Consider the following 23,376-nt stretch of genomic DNA (forward strand, 5'->3'; position numbering starts at 1 on the left):
GCATGTTACCAAACGAGAAATTAAAGAACATAAATATCAAATAAATGTCGGCACTAATAAATGCTGTCAACTTTCTAAACCACCTTTGGACTGCAGGCTCTTTGCTAATAATCGAAGACAACACTACAGTGATGTAGGGAGAACCAGGTCTTATCCCCTTTGCAGACTAGCTATGGTAGCCTGGGAACTAGTGACTCAACACATATCTCTATCTCTCTCTGGACTACCTGCATTCCATCAGAGCAAAACATTATTGCATTCAAGCTGAACTTGACTAAGACTAATCCCATTGAATGAAGATGCACGTAGTGATTTTCCAGGAATTGATCCATCTGTGAGCAATTCCTCAAGTCGATCTCTTTCCCTCCAACCACAGCAGAGAGTTAAAGAAATTCTTCTGCAGGGCTCCTTGCACACACACATGTAGAATAAAGATGCTTTTTTCATTCCCATAGATGGGGATCATTCCTTTTAAGCTTTCTTACCATATTTGGAAAGCTAGCCATACTTCTAGGTTGTTACTATGCTTGCGGTCCAGGGGACCATTGATGAGGCAAGTCCAAATTCCCAGTTGCCGCTAAGCACCGTCTGGTTAAGTGACTTGCTCAAGCTCACACAGTAGACAGAAGAGGTCTGAAGGAATCAAACTTTGTACCACAGGAACTACAGCTCACAGCCTTAATGCTCTGCAACAACTGCCAGACAGGTTCCCACCTTTTCTTTTGATAACCAGGGTCCTTCTAAAGAGGGAGTCTCCAATAATTCTTGTGATAGCCCCCCCCCCCTTTTTTCCCAGGAAACACTGGTTCTCCCTTCTTTTGAAACATCCCACAAGCTTCTTTGGAGAATAGACTTTCTCACACAAGACAAGGGTTGTTTAATGCACTCCTGTAATCATAGCTGGTGAACTGCTTGGAAAATTTTAGTACCTTTTAGGCACCTTTAATCTGAGGATGAGCAAGAAGTGCTTAAGGAGGCAAAGAAACCTGCTACTAGAAATTCATACGTGGGTAAGTGGAAAATATTTTCTAGTTCATGCCATAATAAGAACCAAGGCCTTTTTACTGCTCCAGACTCCTTTGGTTCTGTTTAAGATTCTCCTGTAAAATATCTCTGCTTGTTTGCCCTTAGAATCTCCCTTTCCTACACTACCTCGGGTGAAACCGTTTTTACATTTTATGCCACCTAGAAAGCCGGTGGCTGTTTCTTGGGTTTTTAATTTTGTATTGGAGAAACTTAAAGCCTGCTCATGAGGTTGATTTGAAGGCTTTATCTTGGAAAACAGTGTTGACTCATTGCTCTGAGTTCTGCAAGAAGAGTGTCTGAGTTGCAAGATGATATGGTGGCTCATCCCCCATCTCATCTTTCACAAAGACAGGGTAAATTTAAATACAAATCCTTCCTTTATGGTGAGTCATCCCCGTCTTATCTTTCACAATAGCAGGGTAAATATGAGAACAAATCCTTCTTTTATGTCTAAGGTTGTGTTAGAGTGTACATTGAGCAAGTCAATCTCCCTGTTTTCTTTCCAAAACCAAAAAGTTAGAGAGAGACTTGTACACACACTGAAAATTCACAAGTACGTTGATAGAGCAGAAAACGTTGAAAGCTTCTGATCAACTGTTTAATTTTTATGACGATTAGAAAAAATGTACAATCATGGTCAAAACATACAGTTTCTTAGTGGTTGTCTCATGCTGTTGCTTTTTCTTGTTTTTACCATAAAAAGACACTTTCAGGCAAAGTCATTGCCACTCTAGCAAGGCTTTAGCAACTTCTGTGAAGCAAACCTCTTGCTTTTAGGCAACAAACAGTGCTACCCATTGCACCCCTGTGTCACCCTACACTTAACACAATCCAAACTAAAATGTAGACTTCATTTCCATTCACCTCAGTGTGAAAAAGTAACATCATATAATGCACATAAAATATAAAAATAACTCTTACCCCAAAATGACACTGCCCTCTCTAAATGTGTTGCACTGGGAAAGAAATCCATTATTTTGAAATTTTTAAAATGAAAAAAAAAGTAAAAAAATAAGTAAATATGTATTTATCTGTAGACTTTAACTGCAAGTAACCAGCCTGGTAGTTGCAACAGTGGTAAAACAAATTGGAACCTATCTAAATTAAAATTCAGTTAACAAAAATCACAACTTATAAAACTATCTGTCCTAATACAACCCACACAACACTACTAAAATACATCAAAAAATTAACTGACCCAAAAGTAAAAATATGTTTAAAACCAGCATCAGAATTCAACTGCCAATCCACCAGCAAGACACATCTTTTATAAAAACATATATTTAACTACCCAAATACTTTAGCATCTTGGGCAGTGTAGCCACTTAGTTAATTGGACACACTACAAATAAAATGGAAAACATGGGGTTCTGGTTTGTGTGATGCATGAAATTGTCTTGTACTGTAGGATTGTGTAACTTTTTTTGACTCTATTACACGGTTTAATAAACTTTCAATACAAGGCATTTCACGTGTCACCCCTCCCCCAAACTCCATTTCATTTATTTACTTACATGCATAATTTTATTGTTATGCCAGTTAATAGCATCATATCTCTGTCTCCTAGCATTCTTTTTTTTATTCTCAGCTTCCAGGGATTATTTATTGGCTTCTCCTGGGTGTCACTGCTATATGCCTTTACAGTAAGATGTAGAGTATTTTGTTTGTTTTACAGTAGACATTACCATCAGGCCTTTTTTTTTTGCATTACCACTGTGTTTATTCTACTTGATTTTAATACGGTTTCTAAAGTTACTGTAGCCCATCATTCATGGGGCATATGTTACATTTAGATATTGTACTTTTTTTGTTTCTTGCAGTTGTATTTATCTGTACACAAATACAACTATTTGTTTACCACATTCATTCTACCCTGCGAGTTATCCTGTCTTGAAATGAAGAGAACAAGTATCAGTGCAGCTTATAAAGGGGGGAAAAGCCATGACACATGTAGGGTTAGATACAACCCAGTTGTTTATCTGTTGCAGTGAAACCTTGCAGATTGTGTGATTGTAAGAGTGCTCACCCCAAGCTGTATCTTTAATGATGTAGTTGCTTGTGATTTGACCTTTTATTTAGTAATCTTAATTCATGGCCATTTGATCTTCCAAGATGGCTGCACATTGAGCAACAGCTTAATTTCATCTCTCCTAGTGTGAAAAAGGAAACTTTGAAAAGAGAGTCAGTTAATTTGTCTTTCTGGCTAAATTTCCATTACTGGCTATTAAGTGCACTGCCTGGATACCAGCAAAGAAGAAATTTATAGAATCTGAAAAAATCAGTCACGAATGATGAGGAGAAAACACACTGGCTTGGAAGAATCTTGCAACTGTTCAGAAGAATGCAATTCAAGCTCCAGCTTTGATGCAAGGCATGAGACTACCAGTAATCTAGCGGAAAAAATAACTGAAATGTGCCCAGAACTGATTAAAATAAATGAAACACTGAAGAAGTTTATCGACTTAAATAAAAAAAGCTGGAAAAATGTGAGAAGCTTTAAACAGATATGCTGATGAGCTGATAAAACTGCAAAAATCAAGAGGTCTAAATAAAGAAAAGGCAGGCTGAGTGTTGGTAGAATTAGAGGACAGAGCACGTAGGAAAAACCTGAGATTTTTTACTGCATCAAAGAAACTGGAAGGAGCAGACTGTTAATTTTATGAAAGTACAAATAAATAAGCAACTGGATTGGTATTTCATAGCAGAAGTTGTTAATCGAAAGAGAACATTGTGTGTATGGTCCATACCTAGCCATGAGAAAGCAGCCAAGACCACTTAATAGTAAAGCTGCAATCCTACCAGCAGAAAGAGTTGATAACTGACAAAACTATGGTAGAATGACAAAGTACAAAAAGTTGAAGACAGACTGTGGTAAAGGATTACTCACTGTACACCAGGCAGAAGAGGAGTAATTGTTTTCCAGCTGTCAGAGAATGTCAAGAAGCAGATGAGGGATTCAAGATGCTGTGTCCAGCTGTTTTCAGAATATGTTTTCCTAGAGGGTCAAAGTAATTTTTTGATGCAGAACATACAAAGGAAGAAATACAGAAATTTGTCCAACAAAAGTGAGCTATCAAACAGAAGGGGTTTTTCCTTCTCATTCTTCTCATAATAAAGCTCATGCAGAGACTATGCCAGTGAAACCTTTTCTAATGTTCCAAAGGAAAATGCTTGAGAGGGCAAAAAAGCACAGGAGTTGACTAGGAGAAAGAAGAGTGTGCTGGAAATAAACCAGAGACTGGATTTGAGAGATGGCAATCAGGAAGAAAACCAGCGACTAAGGAATTAATGAATAAATACGAGATTATAAAGCATGAATCACATTTGTGAAATATGGCAAAACAAGAAAACCTAGAAATAATGGACTTTTTGACTTTCTTAAACTTGTAGGGGACTCCAAAGTATGTGTCCTAATTCATGTCATTAATGTTTAAAAGAACATTTAAGGAGGGGGGAAAGGACAGATCTAACTAAGTAAAACAGTTTTTGTTCTTAACCGTATTGTTGTAGAAAACATGACGTACTACCACAGCCGGCCTTAGGCATAGGACAACTAGGTGGCTGCCTAGGGTGCTGCTCTAGCAGGGGCACTTTTCCAGTATTTATTTGGTGTAGGTAGACCAGGATGGGGGCACCAGGTGGTGTGAGGGGGGCGTCATGGAGCCATTTTGCCTAGGGCACCAGTTGACTTAAGGCCGCTCCTGCATACTACATGCTATGAAGTAAAGCTTTTTCCGTTATTTTTGTGTGCAATAGGAATACTAACGTACACATGTCCTTTTTTCTTATTCATTTTTTTTTTTTTTTTTTTTTTTTTTTTTTTAGGAAATGTAGGAACTGCAGTGTAAAAAGAGAAGAAAGCCTGAACAAAAGAGCATGTTAAGTAAAACTGATGTGCATTTTATTTATTTTGCATAGGGATATGATTGGATCAATGCCCTTTGTTTAATGTAACAAGTTTTAAGGGGAAGCAAGTGAATAATGTAATGAAAGGCTTTCCTTTAACAAATAAATGTTCACAGTGCAACATGAGAAGCTTATAGCTGAAAGCAACAGTATGTCTGGTTTTCATGTTTCTATGGAGACAAGCTTATTAGGGCAATAAAAAACGAATACTCCTGTCTTTCAGTGACTAAAAGATAATGTTTTCTGAAAGCATTCAAGTTTTTCTACATGTGGGAGAAGAGTAAAGATAAGACAAAAACAGCACTTAGTGCAAGTAGAAGCACAGGCTGTACCATGCATCTTAACATGGATATCCTTCATTATAGGTCAGTTCAACCCCGTGAGTGAAGCTGTCACTCTGGGGCAGTTGTTCCTTGTAGGAAGGTTAAATTTCATTATCCTAAGATGTACAAAGTGTTGTGTGTTTGTATTAATAGGTTATGAGATTGTTCTGGGGGTATGTTTGTTTTTTTAAGGGTTTTCATTAAAACAAAAGGTCTTGTAAGATGTCACATAGGTTCAAGTGGATATGACGAGAAGTAACTGTATTATAAAAGATCAACCTGCCAAATGTTAGTGTGTGCATGTAACTCAAAAGCTAAAAATAGACTTAAAAAAAGCTGTTTCGCCTAACATCATAATGACAACACTTTCCATATTATCTTTAAATGTGAATAGTCTCACAGGTATGTACAAAAAGAGGTAGTGAACTATATTAAAAAATGCAGAGTGCAAATAGCTATTCTGCAGGATACACATTTGGAAAGAACTTAGCATGGGAATTTGATAAAGAAAGGATTTCAGGATGGTTGTTCAGTAGAATGTCTGGGACAAAGGAAAAGAGAGGTACTTATATTAATTATTAGAGGAGCTCTAGTACTGATAAAAGAGGGGGCACTAGGTGATAAATAGTAGGTGTGTAGAGGCAAGGTGCTACTGGCAAGGGAGGAGGATTACAATGAAATGTATCTATATTCCACCTAAAACTCCTAGAATGGAGCTTAAAATTCTGAGAGAAGTAATCTGCTTTCAGCAGGGAATATTGCTTGTAGGTGGGAACTGGAATTTGATTTGCAACAGGGAGGATGTATGTGGGGGGGGGGGGGGCCTGAAAGGGAAAATATAACAAAAGAGGGTTGATTTTTTTCAAGAAATGTATGAAAATATTTGGTATGGAAAATATGAATTTAGTATTAGGAGCTTGTAAAGCATTTACATATTATTCCTCAAAGTACAAAAACTGGGCTAGGCTAGACAGAAATTGTTTCACAAGAATATGTGCATTTGATTGAAAATTTCAGTACTCATCCAAAAACTGTTACTTGTCATGCACCAGTGATAACTAAAATAAAAGTGCAGGGTAATGAAATAAAATGAAATCTGAGAGTTTCCCTTCATATCTGTTAAAAAGACATTTAAGGAAAATGGGTAGTGGAAATCATTTGGGAGTTATTAGGGAAAATAGAAATTTATTCATAAAGTATAGCTAGGTAGTGGGATAAAATGAAAGTGGAGTTTAAAAATATGGTAGAGAGAAAAGAAAAATATATGGTTAAGTAGTAACCAGACTTTTTAGAGGTACTGACAAAGGTTAAAGTATTGCAGAATGAGGGAATCTCTCAGAACAAGAAGAGGTGCAACTGCAGAGTGCTAAAGAGAAAATAAGGGACTATCTCAATAATATGCATGAGTTTAAAAATATTGCTGTAACTGTTTTTTGATGATAAAAGCTTTTGTGCTCTGGAGTTAGAACAGTGGATGTTAAGTTGTCTATCTCGCTTCGTTTCTTGCTTTTTGGGATCGGCGCCGATCCTCGGCTCCGACTCTGTCATCTTCAATAGCTCGAGAGCTGTTTACTGGCTCGAAGCTACCTCTTATCCCTTGATGCCTAGTGTTGGCTACCTAGATCTTGTTTGCCGCTTCAGCTGCGAGGTGTCGTTTCTACTGGCTCAGGCTCGTATAAGGTTTTTCTATTTAACTGTTTTTTGTCAGATTAGTACTTTGTCTGGGAGTTTATTGTTTATTTTTATAGTCTAGAACTGTGGGTTTAAGTTGAGTGTTTTTGTAGTCTTTCCCTTAGAACTCGTTTAAATTAGAGAGTTATTCCCTTCCCCCACCCCTATCCCTTCTTGTAGGTTAGCGGTTAGTTTAAGCTTTTCCTTCTATCTTTGTAAGGTAGCCGTTTAAGTTAGAGGCTTCCTAGTTTAAAAAAAAAAAAAAAAAAAACTATCTTTATCTGTAGTATACTGTGGGTTTTTGTTTTTTGTGTTAGTGTTGTGGTATTTTGCTATTGCTGTTCGGCATGTTGGCCAAACAAATCAGTGTAGTACCTTGCAAGTAATTGTAGAATATGTCTAAAGAATCCAAGGTGTCTGGATTCAAGAAGTGTGACTCATGCTGTCAGAAAATGTCTCTGACAGATGGGCACACTTCTTGTGTCTATTGCTTAGGCGCAGTGCACCTGCAGGACTCTTGTTCTATACGTCATGTATTTAGCCCAAGAGTTCTGCAGCAGCGCAAAACTAAGCTTATTCTGAGGGGTCTTTTTAAGCCCCAGGATTCACCGGCCAAGGCTCAGCCTGTGAAATCCCCAAAACCGACCAAATCGTCGGCTCCCAGCTCGGAGCCGTCATTGGTTCAAACCTTACCTGCTACTTCGGTTCTGGTCGGAACTGAGGAGACTATCTCCCCGTTGGCTCCATCAGTATCTTCGGAGCCGTCGTGGAGCAACAAGAGGCTGAGGTCCTCTTCTATAGAATCCATACAATTCAGCTCCTTGGTCTCCCCTGCTGCAGAGTGAGCGCAGTCACAGATCTTTGGTCCTCTAGGCTCTCTGATCATGACGTGGAGAGAGAGTGGTCAGTAGGCTGTTGGACGCAGGCACTTGCCAAGATGTTGTCCAGCCCTCCTCAACAGGTGTCGGCTCCGTCCACTTCTATCGATATTCCTCCTCCGACTCCATGGAGCTCGGAGCTGGAGTTTGTTGGGGTTTGAATCGTGGAATCGTCGGCTCCAATAACTATTTATTTCTCCTTCGGTTCCATCGTCTGCTCAGATCCCCTCGATGGTGCCGTCCTTCGAGGGATCTGGGCACCAAGACTCCCTCGACTCCGAGGGGGTGAGTGGCATCGGACCCTTGTCCGACCCCGTTCTCACACTCGGAGCTTCGGAGCAGGTGAACTCGGCTCCTACATCGGCCTCGGAGCCATCTCCCTCGGTGCGGAGAAGGATTCCGATTTCCTCTGAACTGGAGCCTTCTCTGCATCATGGCAGGGACTCCTTCGATGTCGTGAGGAGTGTGCTGGCACTGAGTTAGCTCCACATTCGACCCCACCGGCTCCGTCCCCTGTAGTGCCTGCGTCAACCTCTGCCCCTCCTCCAGACCCCAAGCGTGGGGAACCGGTGCTCCAGGGCACCCCATTGGGTGTTTCCTCTTATTCTGAGGCCTCCCCTGATCATTCAGAGGAACCCCCTTGGAAGAAGTGCAAGAGGAAGCACATTGACTCCCCTGAGTCTGTCACTTCGGATACGGATTTGGATGAATCGGAAGGATCCCAGAGATCCCCCTCTGAAGATGTTTCCTTTTCGGACATCCTGGAAATGCTCAAGCAGAGGGGGAACTAGAAATCCCCTAGCCCCTACCGAGGAAGATTCTGTATTCCTGGATGCGTTTGGTTCCCGACCTTCCACCTCCTGGGTTTCTCCGCCTTTCGATCCACTCATGTCAGTGGTGGCTCGAAAGGCTTGGTCAGCCCCGCATACAGTGGAACCAACCCCGAGGAGACCCGGCAAGTTTATCACTGCACCCCTTGATAAGCAGTTCCTTACCAAATGTGTTCCTGTGGATGCCATGGTGGTAGCAGCAGCCACTAAGAACGAGTTAACGGAAACTTCTTCGTCTGACCATCCTCCTAACAAGGAGTCTAGGACTATGGATAGATATGGGAAGTGAATGTTTGCTTCAGCGACCTTTTCTATGAGGTCACTGAATTACTTATGCCATTTACCCGTCTTCAGCGGGATCTCCTTAAAGAGCTCGGAGATGCCCTTCAGGATCCATCAGCTGAAGGGACTCAAGAAAAAGTGGCTTCTCAGCTGGCGATCCTTAATTCTGTAGTCAACTCCTCGATGTGGCTCATTTCCTATGTAGCCGATGGTGCGAGTAGAGCCGCAGGTACAGGCGTGGCCCTTAGGAGACATGCATGGATGCAGTTGTGTAATTTTGCAGTACCCTTTAGAGCGTCGTTCACCAACACCTCCTTTGATGGTTCCTTTCTCTTTGGACCATAGGTGAAAGACACTCTGACTAGGTGTGAGCAAGAAGGCAAGACTCTCTCTGCCATGGGAGTCCATTTTTCCACTCCTTCCAGACCATACCCCAAGGGTCAGAAGAGTGGTAAAATGTGGTTTTGAAAATCCCAGGGAGCCTCGCCTGACACACGTAGTGATTTTTCCTCCAGGGACAGAGGAGGAAATAACAGACACCGCCCTCATGGCAGAGGGGGTCCACAGAACCAGGGTAGCAGAGAATCCTTCTCTGAGAAGCCCTTCCAGCATCCCTGAAGGGTTGCCCGCCTCTGGAGGCAGTTGGGGGAAGACTTTCACTGTACCCAAAAGCCTGGCGGAACTTAACGCAAGACAAATGGGTACACTCAATCCTATCCGGAGGCTACAGAATTCCTTTCTTTCAACCCCCCTCATCGTCAAACAAATCCCTTCCAGATGTTCCACCCAATCTGGGGGACCAAGCAGTCATAGAAGTTTCAAAACTGCTAGAAAAAAAGAGTCCTCCAGGAAGTCCCGGCAGACCGACATGGATCCGGAACTTACTCAAGGTTCTTTTTGGTACCAAAAAAAGACAGGGGACTGGAGACCGATTTTGGATCTCTGCAGACTAAACAAGTCTGTTCGAGGAATAAAGTTTCGGATGGTCATGCTACAGTCCATTCTACCCTTTCTGGGTCTGGACAATTGGATGTGCTCCATAGATCTCCAGGATGCGTACTATCACATCAAAATGGACAGGCGCTCCAGGAGATTCCTTCGCTAACGGCTGGGAGCCAGTCACTACCAGTTCAGAGCTCTGCCCTTTGGTCTCACCACAGCCCCCAGGGTGTTCACCAAATGTATGGCAGTGGTCACGGCTCACCTGAGGCAACAAGGATTCCAGGTGTTTCCATATCTAGATGACTGGCTCCTTACTGCTACTACCAGGCATCAACTTCTTCAAGCCAGGGACTACACAATCACAATTTGCTCCCAGTCAGGCATTACTATAAATTTCAAAAAATCTGCCTTGTTGCCCTGTCAATCTATTACCTATATAGGAGCAGACTTAGACACAAGGAGTATGTCCGCAAGGCTACCGCCAGACAGGGTGGCCACAGTTCGCCAGCAAGTTTTAATCCTCATGCAGTGCAAAAGGGTTCAAGTCAGGTTGGTCCTTCAAACTCTGGGTTCCATGGCAGCGGCAAGTCTTCTGATCCCTCTGGCCCGCTTTCACATGAGAATCCTTCAGTGGCTTCTGTTCACACAGTGGTCCTTTCAACAGCTCCCCATGTCTCACATGATCATGATTACAGACACATGCAAAAGGCACCTTTCCTGGTGGATGGTCTCCCCACTAGTGTCTCAGGGCAGACCATTCATTCAGCCCCCTCCTGTTGCCATAGCAACCACGGACTCCTCCCTGATAGGGTGGGGTGGGCATTATCAGGGCAGGACAGTCCAAGGCACTTGGCAGCCTCACGAGTACCATCTGCACATAAACGTCTTGGAAATGAGAGCCGTGCTCCTAGTTTTGCAAGCTCTTCAGAACTCTCTCCCTTCTGGGGCCATTGCAATTCAAACGGACAACATGTCAGTGGTGTGGTACATCAACAAGCAGGGCGGAACCAGGTCCTACCCCCTATGTCAAGAAGCACTCAGACTCTGGCAGTGGGCAATCTCCTCCCAACGATTTCTGATTGCACATCCCTGGGAGGTCCAGCATCATAGCAGACAGGCTCAGCAGAGCTATTGTCATGCCTCACGAGTGGTCTCTGAATCAGGTAGTTGCAGATCTGATCTTCCGCAAATGGGGACAGCCTTGCTGCGATCTTTTTGCCACCCCCTTCAACAGCAAATGCAGCAACTACTTCTCCCTTCTGCTTCCCGGTCACTCTCCCAGAGAAGCTCTAGTCCACGATTGGCCTCAGGGACTTCTTTATGCCTTCCCTCCGTTTCCTCTTATACCCAAACTCATACAGAAAGCTATTTCATTGGGTTGCAAAATGATCCTCATTGCTCCCTACTGACCTCGACAGATGTGGTTCCTGTTACTGCACCGTTACCTTCTCGAGCAGCCCTGGACTCTGGATCCTATTCCAGACCTGCTGATTCATCAATCAGGCGAGCTGCATCAGTCTCTCCAAACATTTCAGCTCACAGCTTGGTTGATCCACTTCCTACCCTAGCCAGGCTTCCCAGCATTTCCCCGGCTGTTCGTGAGATTGTCTCCTCTCACAAGTCCACCACTAGAAAGACTTATGCTAGCAAATGGAAACGCTTTTCTTGTTGGGCAGAGGCTAGGAACATAGATCCCTTTTCAGCCCCAGTTCACGAAATCTTGGAGTTCCTAGCAGAACTTTTTCATTCTGGGTCAGCTTCTGCTACAATCAGGGTTCAGTTGGCGGCCATCTCTAACTTACATGTTGGGTTGTCTAATGTAAACATTATGTCTCATAAGCTGTGTAAAGCTTTTCTCAGAGGGACCACTCTCCTTAGGCCCCCAGTGAGAGATTCCCCTCCTCCTTGGGACCTTAATTTGGTACTAACCTCCTTGATTATGCCCCTTTTGAACCGGCAGTATCCTGCTCCATTAAGTTTCTATCATGGAAAATTTATGGTAGCTATTACTTCAGCCAGATGCATCTCTGAACTTCAGGCACTAAGTGTCCGTCCTCTGTACTTAGTTTTTCATAAGGACAGGGTTGCTCTGAGGACTAATCCCTCTTTCCTTCCGAAAGTCTGCTCAGAAAATAATCTAAACCAATCTATAGACTGCCCTGTGTTTTTTCCCTAACTACACCACCAAGGCAGAATACAAATTACACCAATTGGATGTTCATAGACAATTGCGTTTTTACCTGCATAGAACGAAGGATATAAGGAAGTCGGACCAACTTTTCCTTTCCTATGCTAGGGGCAAACAAGGCCTCCCAGTTTCCAAAGTGACCTTATCCAGGTGGTTGTCTCACATTATTACCTTAATCTATCAACTAAGAAACAGAGTTGTCTATCAAACCGAAAGGTCATTCTACTAGGGCTTTGGCCACCTCTGTAGCCTTCCAGTCTAGGTTGCCCATGGACTCTATCTGAGCAGCTGCTACATGGGCAAATCCTCATACCTTTACTTCTCATTACAAGTTAGATATGGTCTCCAGAAGTAGAGCTAACTTTGGTTCCACTGTTCTGAAAAGTCTATTCCAATGAGCCGCCCAGGATCGTAGGTGGTAGGGATGCTGTCCCAACAAGCAAGAAACTAAGGCGAGATAGACAACTTAACATAAAGAAGTTATGTACCTACCATAACGTTCCATGTTAGTTGTCTTCATCACACCTTCTTTCTTGTGTTCCCTCCCCCTCCATCCCCCTGTCCTATTGGACCGAGAGGAGTTCAGATTTCACTGGCTGAGTGTTCTCTGGTTTGTTTCCTCTACTGACTTAGAGTATATGACAGGTATGCCTAACTTTTTTTGCTTGGAGGGGTTCATTATATAGCTATAGCTAGAGTTAGCTATTTCAAACGAGATCTGGGTAGCTAGCTCTAGGCGTTATGGAATAAGGGGTAGCCTTGAGCCAGTAAACAGCTCTCGAGCTATTGAAGATGGCCGAGTCGGAGCCGAGGACTGGCTCCGATCCCAACAAGAAAGAAAGAAGGCGAGATGAAGACAACTAACATGGAATGTTATGGTAGGTACATAACTTCTTTTTCAGACAACAGAAATTAGAAGGGGTTGTTTTCAAACTTAGGGAGCCTGTAACCAGGAAAATAACCAGAGACCTTTAGAGGTATTGGAAATATTTCAGAAATCTTATGAAAATCTGTTCCAAGCAGAAAAAAAATGTGGAAGTCAAGAAAAAGTACAAATGGAAATGTTTATGGAAGAATTAAATGCGTCAATGCTAGAGGGTAGAGGAGGCTCGATTACTAACAGGATAGGAGTCGATGAGATAAAAGTGTGATGTATAGCCAATCTACAGGAAGGTTTCCAGGAATAGATGGTATTTCTGTGGAAGTTTGGAAGCTAGGAGAGAAGAAAGTTGTAATGGTCTGGAAAGCTTTGTTTAAATGTGTTTTAAAGGAGGAGAAGCACCAACATTCGGGAATAAAGCTGTGGTGATTGTAATACCTAAAGATGGTAATGACCCATCAGATCCAACTTCATGTAGGCCCATTTCAATTCTAAACCATGATTATAAAGTGTTTGTCTCTAATGGCTAAAAGAATGGCAAACGTGATGCCAAAAGTGATAGATATTCATCAGTGTGGTGGTGTTGGGGGGAGGGTTCCTCACAGATGAGCTGTGTTTTGAATAGAGAAAGCAGTCAGAGGTGTCCACATTCCCCTTTACTTGCTTTATATTTAGAGACACTGGCAAAGAAAATAAGGCACTCTGAAATACAAAGGTATAATTGGTGTGGTAATCAAGAAAAGGTGGCTTTATTAACATGATATTATTTTGTTCCTGATAAATCCAGAAAAGGACATGTCAGTGTTGTGGAACATTTTGAGACAGTTGCAAGTCTTTTGGGGAAATAAAATTGGTGAAGGTAAAACAAAGGCTATAGCTGTAAAATATGTACCCACACACATTAGTTCAGCATTACCCATATTTATGGTGACATGATAAGATGAGGTATTTAGGAGCATGGATTAAAAAGGCTTCTGTTATGGCAGCTAAGGATATGTCAGGAGAGACTAAAGCAAAGGTAATACAAAAATTGAGAAACTGGTAACTGTTATTTATGGACAGTAAGATACAAACAGTGAAAATGTTTTCAGTCCCTTTAGTCTTGTATATGGGTCAGGCATACTTTTATCAACTCGAGAAGTTATGGACAACAGTGAATTGAGGAAATTTATCTGGGAGGAGAAAATGGCAAGAATTAAGTGGGATAAGTTGATCCTTCCAGTAGAACAAGGTGGTTTATGTTCACCTGATTTGAAGGGATATTTTAGAGCTACTCAGTTAAGGCTCATGTACATAACACAAGCATAAGTTTATAATTCAAAATGGAAAGGGAGATGATGAAGCATGGGGGAAGTTAAAGAAAGAGAGAGAGTGGGATTTTAGATGTATATCTCTAAGGAAAGTAACAACCATACAGAATATTACATTCATACAGAATATTGCATTCATAAAGTAGCAGAAAGTATTCTAAGAACTTAGCCAATATGAAAATGAGAAAAGGAGATTTTGCCAATAGGGAGGACTGTAAGTAGGGCTACAGAAAATAGACGAGCGCTCAGATTTACTAGAAAAACCTGGCAAAAGAACCAAGATATTGGGAACAAACTCAAACAGGAAAGGTAATAGAGTGGGATGAGGCCAAGAAGACATTTTAATTGCAGACTAGAGACTGCCTTCCTTATCAGGGCTTGATCTCAGATTAGAGGCAAAGAGAAAGTGGTAGGGGGATTTTAAGTGAAATAACTGCTGTGGTAGAGTTTTTAGCTGAATCGAGAACAGAAGCAGCTGTTAAAAAGGGATAATTAATAGGGCATATAAATATTGCTTGATAATTATAAGAATCAGTCATGCAGGATCAAAGGTAAAAATTTGTGTTGGAGGGAGTCCTGTCTAATAAGTTCTGTTAGGACAGCCTTGCCTGGTTCTTCTGCTCTGTTTCCCTTTTTTATTTGTGTTGTATTTGAACTATTGGCAAAGAATGTAAGGGACTCAAAAATTCAAGGATATAATTAGTATAGTAATCAAAACAAGTTGGCTTTATTTGCAGATGACATTGTTTTGTAACTGATAAAGACATAAAAGGACATTTCATTGTTGTGGAACATTCTCGGACAATCTCTAGTCTTTTCAGGATACCAAATTTATGAAGGTAAAACAAAGGCAATAGCTGTAAACTATTTACCCACAGACAAATTGGTCCTGGAAAAAAACATTTTTTGGGGACATGATAAAATGAAGTACTCTGGAGTATGGATTAATAAGGATTTTGTTGTGGCAACTAAGGATGTGTGGAAAGAGAGTACACAAAAGGTAAAACAAAAACTGAGAAATTGGATGCTTTTTTTTATGGATATGGACAGCAAGATACAAGCAGTGAAAATGTTTTTAGTCCCTTTAGTTTTACACACAGGTCAAGAGAAGTTGTGGATAGCCATTAATAAAAAGTAGCAGGATTTTATCTAGGAGTGGAAGAGAGAGAGATAGTCAAGTGGGATAAACTGTTCCTTCCAGTAGAACAAGGTGATTTGGAATTACCTGATTTGAAAATGTATTTCAGAGCTACACAGTTAAGTTTCCATACATAACACAAGGTGAAAGCTATAATTCTAAGTGGAAAATGATGATAATGAAATGAGGGGAAACCCAATAAACAAGGATAGACTGGAATTTTGGATGAAGCTCCCTTAAGGAGAATAACGATAACCATACAGAAAGTTGTATTCATAAAGTAGCAGAAAGTATTGTAAGAGCTAAGCAAATATGGGAATGGAGAAATGGAGATACTGTCAGTAGGGATGACTATAATTAGGGGTGCAGAGAATAGGCAAGAGGAGGCTGGAATTTAATGGAGAAAACCTGCAAAAGAACCACGGTACTGGGAGCAAATAATTAGAGAGAGGCAATAGATTTGCAAGAGGCTATAAATTCATTTTGACTGCAGGCTGGAGATTGCCTTCCCTATCAAGGATTAATATCAGAGTATAGGCAAAGAAAAAGGAATAGGGGCATCCTGAGTGAAAGACCAGCACTGGCAAAGAGTTTTTAATAGAATCTAGAACAGATGCTACTGTTAGAAAAGCGATAATTAGTAGGGCATATAAAATATTGCATGATAACCATAAGAATCAATCGGAGAAGGTTAGAAAGGATTGGGAAGAGAGACTGGGTAAGCAATTCACAAAGAAACAATGGGAGAATATGTATGGCTTCCAAAGATGCAACGAAGTCTAGAAGATTTAGGATCTTTGCCGGATAGTGTTTACATAGGTATTTTTATATCCCAAGCAGACTCCAAAGAATTTTTCCTCAGGTTGATTACGAATGTTAGAAGAGTGATTGGTGAAGAAAGAGGTAATTGAAAACATATTTTTTGGCAGTATAATGAGTTAAAAACAAACAGAAGAGCCAGCAAGACCAAAACCCAATGATAAACAATTTATTGTTAATACATAGGACAGCAAAGAGGTACACAAACCGGTTTCGGCTGGTACTAACTACACAGCCTTCTTCAGTGTGAAATGAGCATGCTCCAAGCATTCCTTTATATGGACTGCAAACAAATCTGATTGGTTTAATCTAAAACTTGTCATTCAAACCGGGTGGAAAAAGACCACCCAACTTAACAATCCATTTTTTCTCCTTTGAGTTTAATAATGCATGCCAACCTGTTTTGTTGGATTTTTTACCCCTGATAATGTCATTAATAGTAAACATAAAAGAATCTGAAGGGTGTGATACCTGATGTTTGTATAAAGCATTGTTAATTCTGCCTTTTTTAATGTTACTGATGTGCTCCGAAATTCTTAGTCTGAGAGGCCTAGATGTTTGGCCTATATAAAAGGCTCCGCATGAGCATGTAGCTAAATAAATTAGCCAATCTGAGCTGCAATTGGCAAAGAATTTTATCTCATATACATTGGAAGAGTTTCTACTGGTGAATTCTTTGTTAATGTATAATGAGTTGTCAGACTTTAAAAATTCCTTGCAGATTACGCTGTCAGAAGTACTGGGTGAGCAAATTGGTGGAACTTGGGAAATTATTTTTTGGAGCTTTGATTCAGAATTGCCTTGCTGAGTTTAATTCTGGTGGCTATGAAAAAAGCAGTTACTATAAAATGGAAATCAAAGTCTAAACCAATAATAGTAGTAATAGTAAATATAGTAACAGAAATAAAAGAACTGGAAGTGTGATCCTTAGAAATGAGTAGGAGCAAATTACATGGAAAAATGGGAACTGTGGGAACAATACTTGTAGAATAATGTTTTGATGGAGGAATGGGGTTTAAGGGAAGACAGTAACTGAATGGCAACAACTGTAGAAGATTATAAATGATACATGTTTGCAACTAAAAATATGTCAGTATGTGTAGTTTTCATTTATTTAAATGTATGCTTCCTTGCCTTGCGTGATAATTCAGTAACAATTAAATTATGTTCATTTTGCTCAGTGTTAAGGTGCCACATTTACTGACACCAAGTATATGAGGTCATTACTACTGCACAGGTTTACAGTCCTCTAGACATTTGGCAGTCTGGTGGTGTCCATTTTCCACATGTCTAGCTGAGAAAAAAAGTAATGGTCCCTTCACAGAGCCTAGCTGAATACAGCTGATAGCCCTCATCTTGATAGACCGGTAACACTGCCCCAGTTTGTCTTATTGCTTAGTCAGTATGTTATCCACTGAATTTTGTATGGGTTGGTATTGAATGTTTTTAATATGGAAACTATTCCCTTATGTTCGTCATCAAATGCTGCCACTACTTCAATAAACATCACAAGGTAAAGAAAAAAATATCTCCATTTAATCTATCTGTACTGCTCTCCATCTAACAGAAGTATGTTCTCTGCATCATTTAGGAAAAGCTTCACTGTGACTCACCATGCTCCTTGTAAAATATTGGTAACTTGCCACTTTAGCATGTTGCTCCAGGACATGTTTAAGCTGGCAGCATGTTTGGAAACTTTTAACTAAAATTAAATATAAAAAAGAAAATGTGGATCAACCTCTGTCTGTCCATTTGACTGCTTTTTAAATTCTTCCTGAAATTGACCCCTTCTCTCGCCATTGCCCTTCATTATTTGCAGCTGAAATGATTTTGTAGTAATTGCTTTTTCTTGTGTATGCAGGGAGTACAGTAAAGCGCACCTTGGCCAAGACTGCTGTTGGTAGGATTTCTGCAATTTGCCTCCCTGTAATGTGATGTCCCCTTTACCATCACTCATTCAGTTTTACTTTCAGCTATTTTTGTAGCCATTTTATCAGTTTCCTTTATGCAACCAGTTCTTTTTGCTTGATGATGATTATTCTGTGTAAAAGGGGTAAAGACTTTACTGAAGCATAGTAAAAGACATTGACTAGGTGCTCATTGTCCACTTCTCTTATAGAATGTGTTAAGCTGGACTTCATTTTTTTTTTCAACTCCACGTTTGTTAGCAACTCTCCCTCTCCTCAGTCAGACAGGCCTATTTGTTCCACAGTGGGATCAAAGCATGTTGTAGAGGTCCTCCTCCAAGCAGCCATAAATTCATTTTTTATTATGGCCATAACCCCTCTCCCAGCAGTTGATATGCGCACTTGATAATCTGGGCCTTCTGTATTTTCCCCTGTGGGCATGCACATATCCATACATGCCCCATGAAGGCTACTGTGCAAACATGGCTTCATAAAGTCAGGTACATGTGCTGTATATGGGGCACCTCTTTCTCAAGTAAATAGTAGAATTTCAGTGTGCAGGAATGACCCCCCCCCCCCCCCCAGGATGAATATCTGGTACTGGCCTTCCACTCCTATGCTCGACTTCTAAGGCAACTTTGCCAGATAAATCCATCTTTGTCATCTGGGTCATATTCAGGGGTTGTTGGGTTGCCCCTTCATGCCTCAGAGCCTGGCATAGAACCCTCTTATTTTGAACTTGTACTGATCTGTATCCTGCTGTTAATTGTTTCAGAGGAATCTGTTTCTTTTGTTATTTATTTATTTTTTGTTAGTTTCTATGTTGTTGAAGCCAGGCTTATTGGGCTGCAGTTTCTTGGATGGTCTTGGCTCATTCCTTGTGGAGAGATGCTACTGTAGCTCTTTACCATTCTCCTGGAATCTGTTTTATGGGCAATGATCTCTTGAACAGGTCCATAAAGTCTGTTCTATTATCAGTTTCTGTTGTGCAGTTTAAATTGGTTTTAGACCATATGCTTTAATATAGTGTTGCATTTTCACAATTTGGCTAACTGTATTAGGAAGTGGCACTGGTCTGTAATAGATTGTAGCACTGGAAGAAATGTTATTTAAAAACTATGATTCAGCCCACAGGCATTCTATCTCAAAAGCCTGGATTTCAATGAAAACTGAGCATGGCATTTGAGCTTTTGTTAGTTTTTGGCTTCTTGTTCCATCTCACAGTATAACTCTTCTTTCCACAGGAAAATATCAATGGAGTACCACAAGTGGGCACATACGAGGCCTTCAACAATTTCCAGCCTCCACAGCAAAGAGGCCCTCCTCCGCAACTTCCAACTTCTCCTCCTACTTATGAGTCTGTAAGTGTGGAAACCTTTATTACAACAGGGTGGTACTGATAAAGAAAATGTATTATAAAACAGAATAAAAGAAAGTGGAAGTTTGTTTTATAATATCCTTGTGTTTTTCACCTTTGTACTTAACCAGCTGTCACTTGATCTCTCTTCACTGACGAAACTGTCCTACTTGTGTCATATTTATAATGCTGGTGTCAGATGCAGAGTTTACTAACACAAACTATCTGTTATTGGAAAAACTATAGCAAAAATGCAGTGGAGTAATCAGCATATTTTTCCTTTTAATGAATTCTGGACGAAGAGGATATAAATTTAGAATACAAGGAGACCATAAAATGGAGCTCAGGCAGGATGAAAAGCATCCATGGTACTTAGCCCACTGTCAGTTTTCCCAAATTCTGCCATAATTTATCCTCATTCAGTTTTCCCAGTATTCAGCCATAATTTATCCTCATATTTGTTGTCATCTTTCCTCACCTAGCCCATGCTTGTGATGAACTTCTCTGTTTTATTCTCCTCTGTTCTCTGTTTTATTCTCCTCTGTTCTCTGTTATCATAGCTTGTCTTTTAATTTTTTTTCCAGTGTATATCTGAAAAACTGTTTTAAATTTGTAGCATTGTGTCTGTAGAGTTTCCTTGGAAATTACAGTATGCTGAATTTGCTTGATAGCAGAAGCAGTTGGCCTATGACTTCTACCCTTTTTAAACTTTTACTGTCATCCATCCCTACATTCCCACTTACCCTTTCACCTCTCCATGTCCTCTTGGATTCCTGTGTGACATCCTTATCCATAATCCATTACTAAAGTTCCATTTCATGGTTCCCCAGCATACATGAGAAAGTACTTTCAGAACTCCAGAAAGTAGTTGGTCTCAACAGTCAGTTGCCTGTGTCTTCCTGCACTTTCTCTTCAAAATTACCCCTTCAGACATCCCTGATGTGCCTTAGCTCCTCTAGTTTATGGTTATGTCCTTTCCCTCCATCTCTAATTCTCCCATTCTCTAAGCTTTCTGTCTACAGCAACCTGAAGTCCTGTTCCTTGTGTGACCTTTCTTCTGGTCTTCTGCAAGCAACCTGATGTTGCCTTCCTTTTATGGTCTCTAGAATTGCCTGCAGTGCCCTGGGTGGTTTCCGACTAAGGCCCAGTAGTGGAAAAGCATTATGCCTCAGCTTCTGGTGTCTGGTTTGTCCAAGAATATCATCACAGTATTCTTTTAGTTGCTACCACTGCCCTCACTGCGCTTCTGGTGGTGCTTTCCATGAGTGATCCACCCATATCTGATCTGGTGCTCCTCCCTTTTCTACTGATGAGCACCAGGTCCTAATGCCCTTGTGCTCTCCTGCCCCACTGGTATGTTCTATAAATGAGTAAGAAAAAGTAAATGACATTTCTAGAGGATTGATTTTGGTGGGTGTGATGCCCCACCACTAGACTGGTAGTCAAGGAGCCTCAATCCTCACCACTGGCAACAGCAAGGGACGTACACTGAGAGGACGACAAGTACACATACAGTATTTCCAGATGCAGATGTCGGCATCAAGTGCAGTTTCCCTTAAGAGCACACAGAGACCACAGTCAGTCCGGGGCTGATTTCTCCCTCCTTTCTCCAGATCCCCAATAAGACTCTCCACTGACACAGCTACAGAGTTGTGCTCTCAGCTGAGTGACCAAACCAAGACCTCCAGCACTCTCTCTTTCCAGCCAGTGCTTCGTGTCCCTGCCCAAGTAGCTGACACACACACTCTTTGAGGTTTGATTTACACACACACCTGGGAAAGACTGGCACAGGTTTACTAACTATGCCCCCTTCTGCCCAGACTATAAGGTAGTTATCACTGCCACCAGTCACTCCTTATCAGCTACTTTAAGGCCCTTAACAAAGGGTGTCCAGTCTTAATGTGTAATGTTACTATCAGTACAAATGGTAGTTTGATCAAGAGCAAGGCTGTTGGGAGTGGACCACAGTGTCACCAAGTAAATATACAAGTACTGTCAGAACTTAAATATCTCTACACAGATCAGCCACAATGAAAAGTTTAAATATATTTAATAATAAATAATAAAAGAACAAGACAATACTGAATATATATTTACATGACGTCAGAGTAGCAGGAAATATTTAAAACATCATTGCAGGACACTCTCAGATAAATGAAGAAACCCATGTAAACTATGATTCTCTATATTCCTGACTAAATCTAAGAGAATTACTATACCCTAGAAACTTACTTCATTAGAGCAAGGCAGATGTGTTGAATGGGTCTTCTCTAGTTGTTGTTGTCAGGTCAAAGACAATACAGAATGCAGTGTCTCTGCGTCTCTCACAGAGAATTCTCAAATTAATATCTCAGATATTACTGCTGGGCTAGCTTGCAGAGTGACATCATTTCATGTCATCTGACTTCTAGTTCCCAGGTCCAAAACAACCATTGATGTCAGCTGGTAGCATTTAACATCTAGACAAGGGCTTTTCCTCAGATCTTTGGCAAATGCTGGAAGTCATAAAACACTTCCAAGACAATAATTTAATTTCAGCTATTTTTCTGAAATTTACTAGACTGAGGTTAACCTCCTGTATCCCATTTTCCACTGTTAAAATATATATATCTAAACAGTTACAATAGTGCATGCACATTTCTATTATTTTCTAGTAGGTTACACTGGATACATTTTGCACAAGCACTTTATAATATATCTTTTCAACGCACGTCTGTACAAACCTAGTTTGATATAGACATGATGTATAGTTCTAATACATTTGTAACACAAGCATCTTACACAAATCATTTCAATATTCACCAATGACAGATACTTATTTACAAACTTCCAGATAGCTGTGCTGGCAGATGTTCTTCATCTCACATTGCTGCAGTCCTTACACTTGGGTAGTCCGCTGTCCTCGGTCGGCCCGAATATCAAAGTATAAGGCTGACGTCGGTCAAGGCGCATTAGACTGACATCAGGACGTCAGGGTACAAATGCGCATGACCGACGTCATATCCTCAGTCTTTTTTGCCGCATGGTCCGATGCAGAAGCAGCGTTGCAAGTGCCGTTCGGCGTTCTGAAATTTTTCGAATTCGGAGTTTCAGACCGAGTCAAAGTTGGCTAAGTACCCCGTTGGGGAATATTTTAGTTTTTTCTTGCCTCAGTGGTTTACCGGATGTCAGAAAAAGTGAATAACTGTATTTCTTGTGGGAAACAGATACCGCATAGAGATTATCATACTCTGTGTATTCCTTGTTTAGGGCCTGAGCACGACGTTGTGGGGTGTCGCTTTTGTGCTAGATTCAATAAGCGCACTATTAAGAGAAGGTTAGATTGTGCCAGGTTAGTCTTCGAAGCGGTGCAATTATAATATGCCGCCGGATGCTCCACGCCCGCTTCAAGAAGCGCAAGGACAAAGCAGCTAAGCCCAGGCAAGAAGAGCCGTCCGTACCGGACACCGGTTCTTTAGAGGTGTCGGTGGAGCCGGGGGTTCCACCGGAGGTTTCTCTGGAGTCCCAGGGGGAGACTTTGTTATTGCAGGATGTGGCCTCTCAGGAGGCAGGTCAGGCTGAAGGGGCCTCTCAGGTTACTGTACTCCCCTCCCTTCCTAGGGTGGTTAGGCCTTCTCCTTCTGTTTCCAAGGCTTCTCCCAGAGGCAGGCCAGGTTTAGCTTCAGTTGGTGTCACTCCTAGTTCTTCAGGATCTGTGCCCAAGAAGCATATGCTTAAAATGGCAGAAGATTTGATTACTTTGATTAGAGGTTCTTTGCCCCCTCCTGATAAGAGACCTAGGGTGGAACCTGAGTTGGGGAGTTTTGAGCAGGCTTCGGATGTTTCAGAGTCTTCGGCTGAAGACTTGCAGGAGTATTCTCCTTATTCTGATTCTGATGTGGATGATTCTACTCCTTCTGCTTCTCCTCCTGAGGATTTT

The 23,376-nt window shown here is 41.2% G+C and overlaps 2 protein-coding genes across 3 annotated transcripts in view; one reads left to right on the forward strand and one right to left on the reverse strand.

The window, feature by feature from the left end:
• The window catches only part of NIPBL (NIPBL cohesin loading factor), a 4,951,262-nt gene that overhangs the window by 2,027,507 nt on the left and 2,900,379 nt on the right, over positions 1-23,376 (reverse strand). The window lies entirely within an intron of this gene.
• IST1 (IST1 factor associated with ESCRT-III) overlaps positions 1-23,376 on the forward strand; it is a 1,439,276-nt gene that overhangs the window by 1,346,018 nt on the left and 69,882 nt on the right. For both annotated transcript variants that reach the window (XM_044069956.1, XM_044069957.1), the window contains exon 5: positions 19,345-19,461. In XM_044069956.1, the coding sequence (XP_043925891.1) occupies positions 19,345-19,461 (117 nt within the window). The remainder of the gene's footprint in view (positions 1-19,344; positions 19,462-23,376) is intronic.

The sequence above is a fragment of the Protopterus annectens genome, chromosome 1.part0 (genome assembly GCF_019279795.1).
Source record: "Protopterus annectens isolate FY-2018-M chromosome 1.part0, PAN1.0, whole genome shotgun sequence".
NCBI classification, from domain to species: Eukaryota; Metazoa; Chordata; order Ceratodontiformes; family Protopteridae; genus Protopterus; species Protopterus annectens.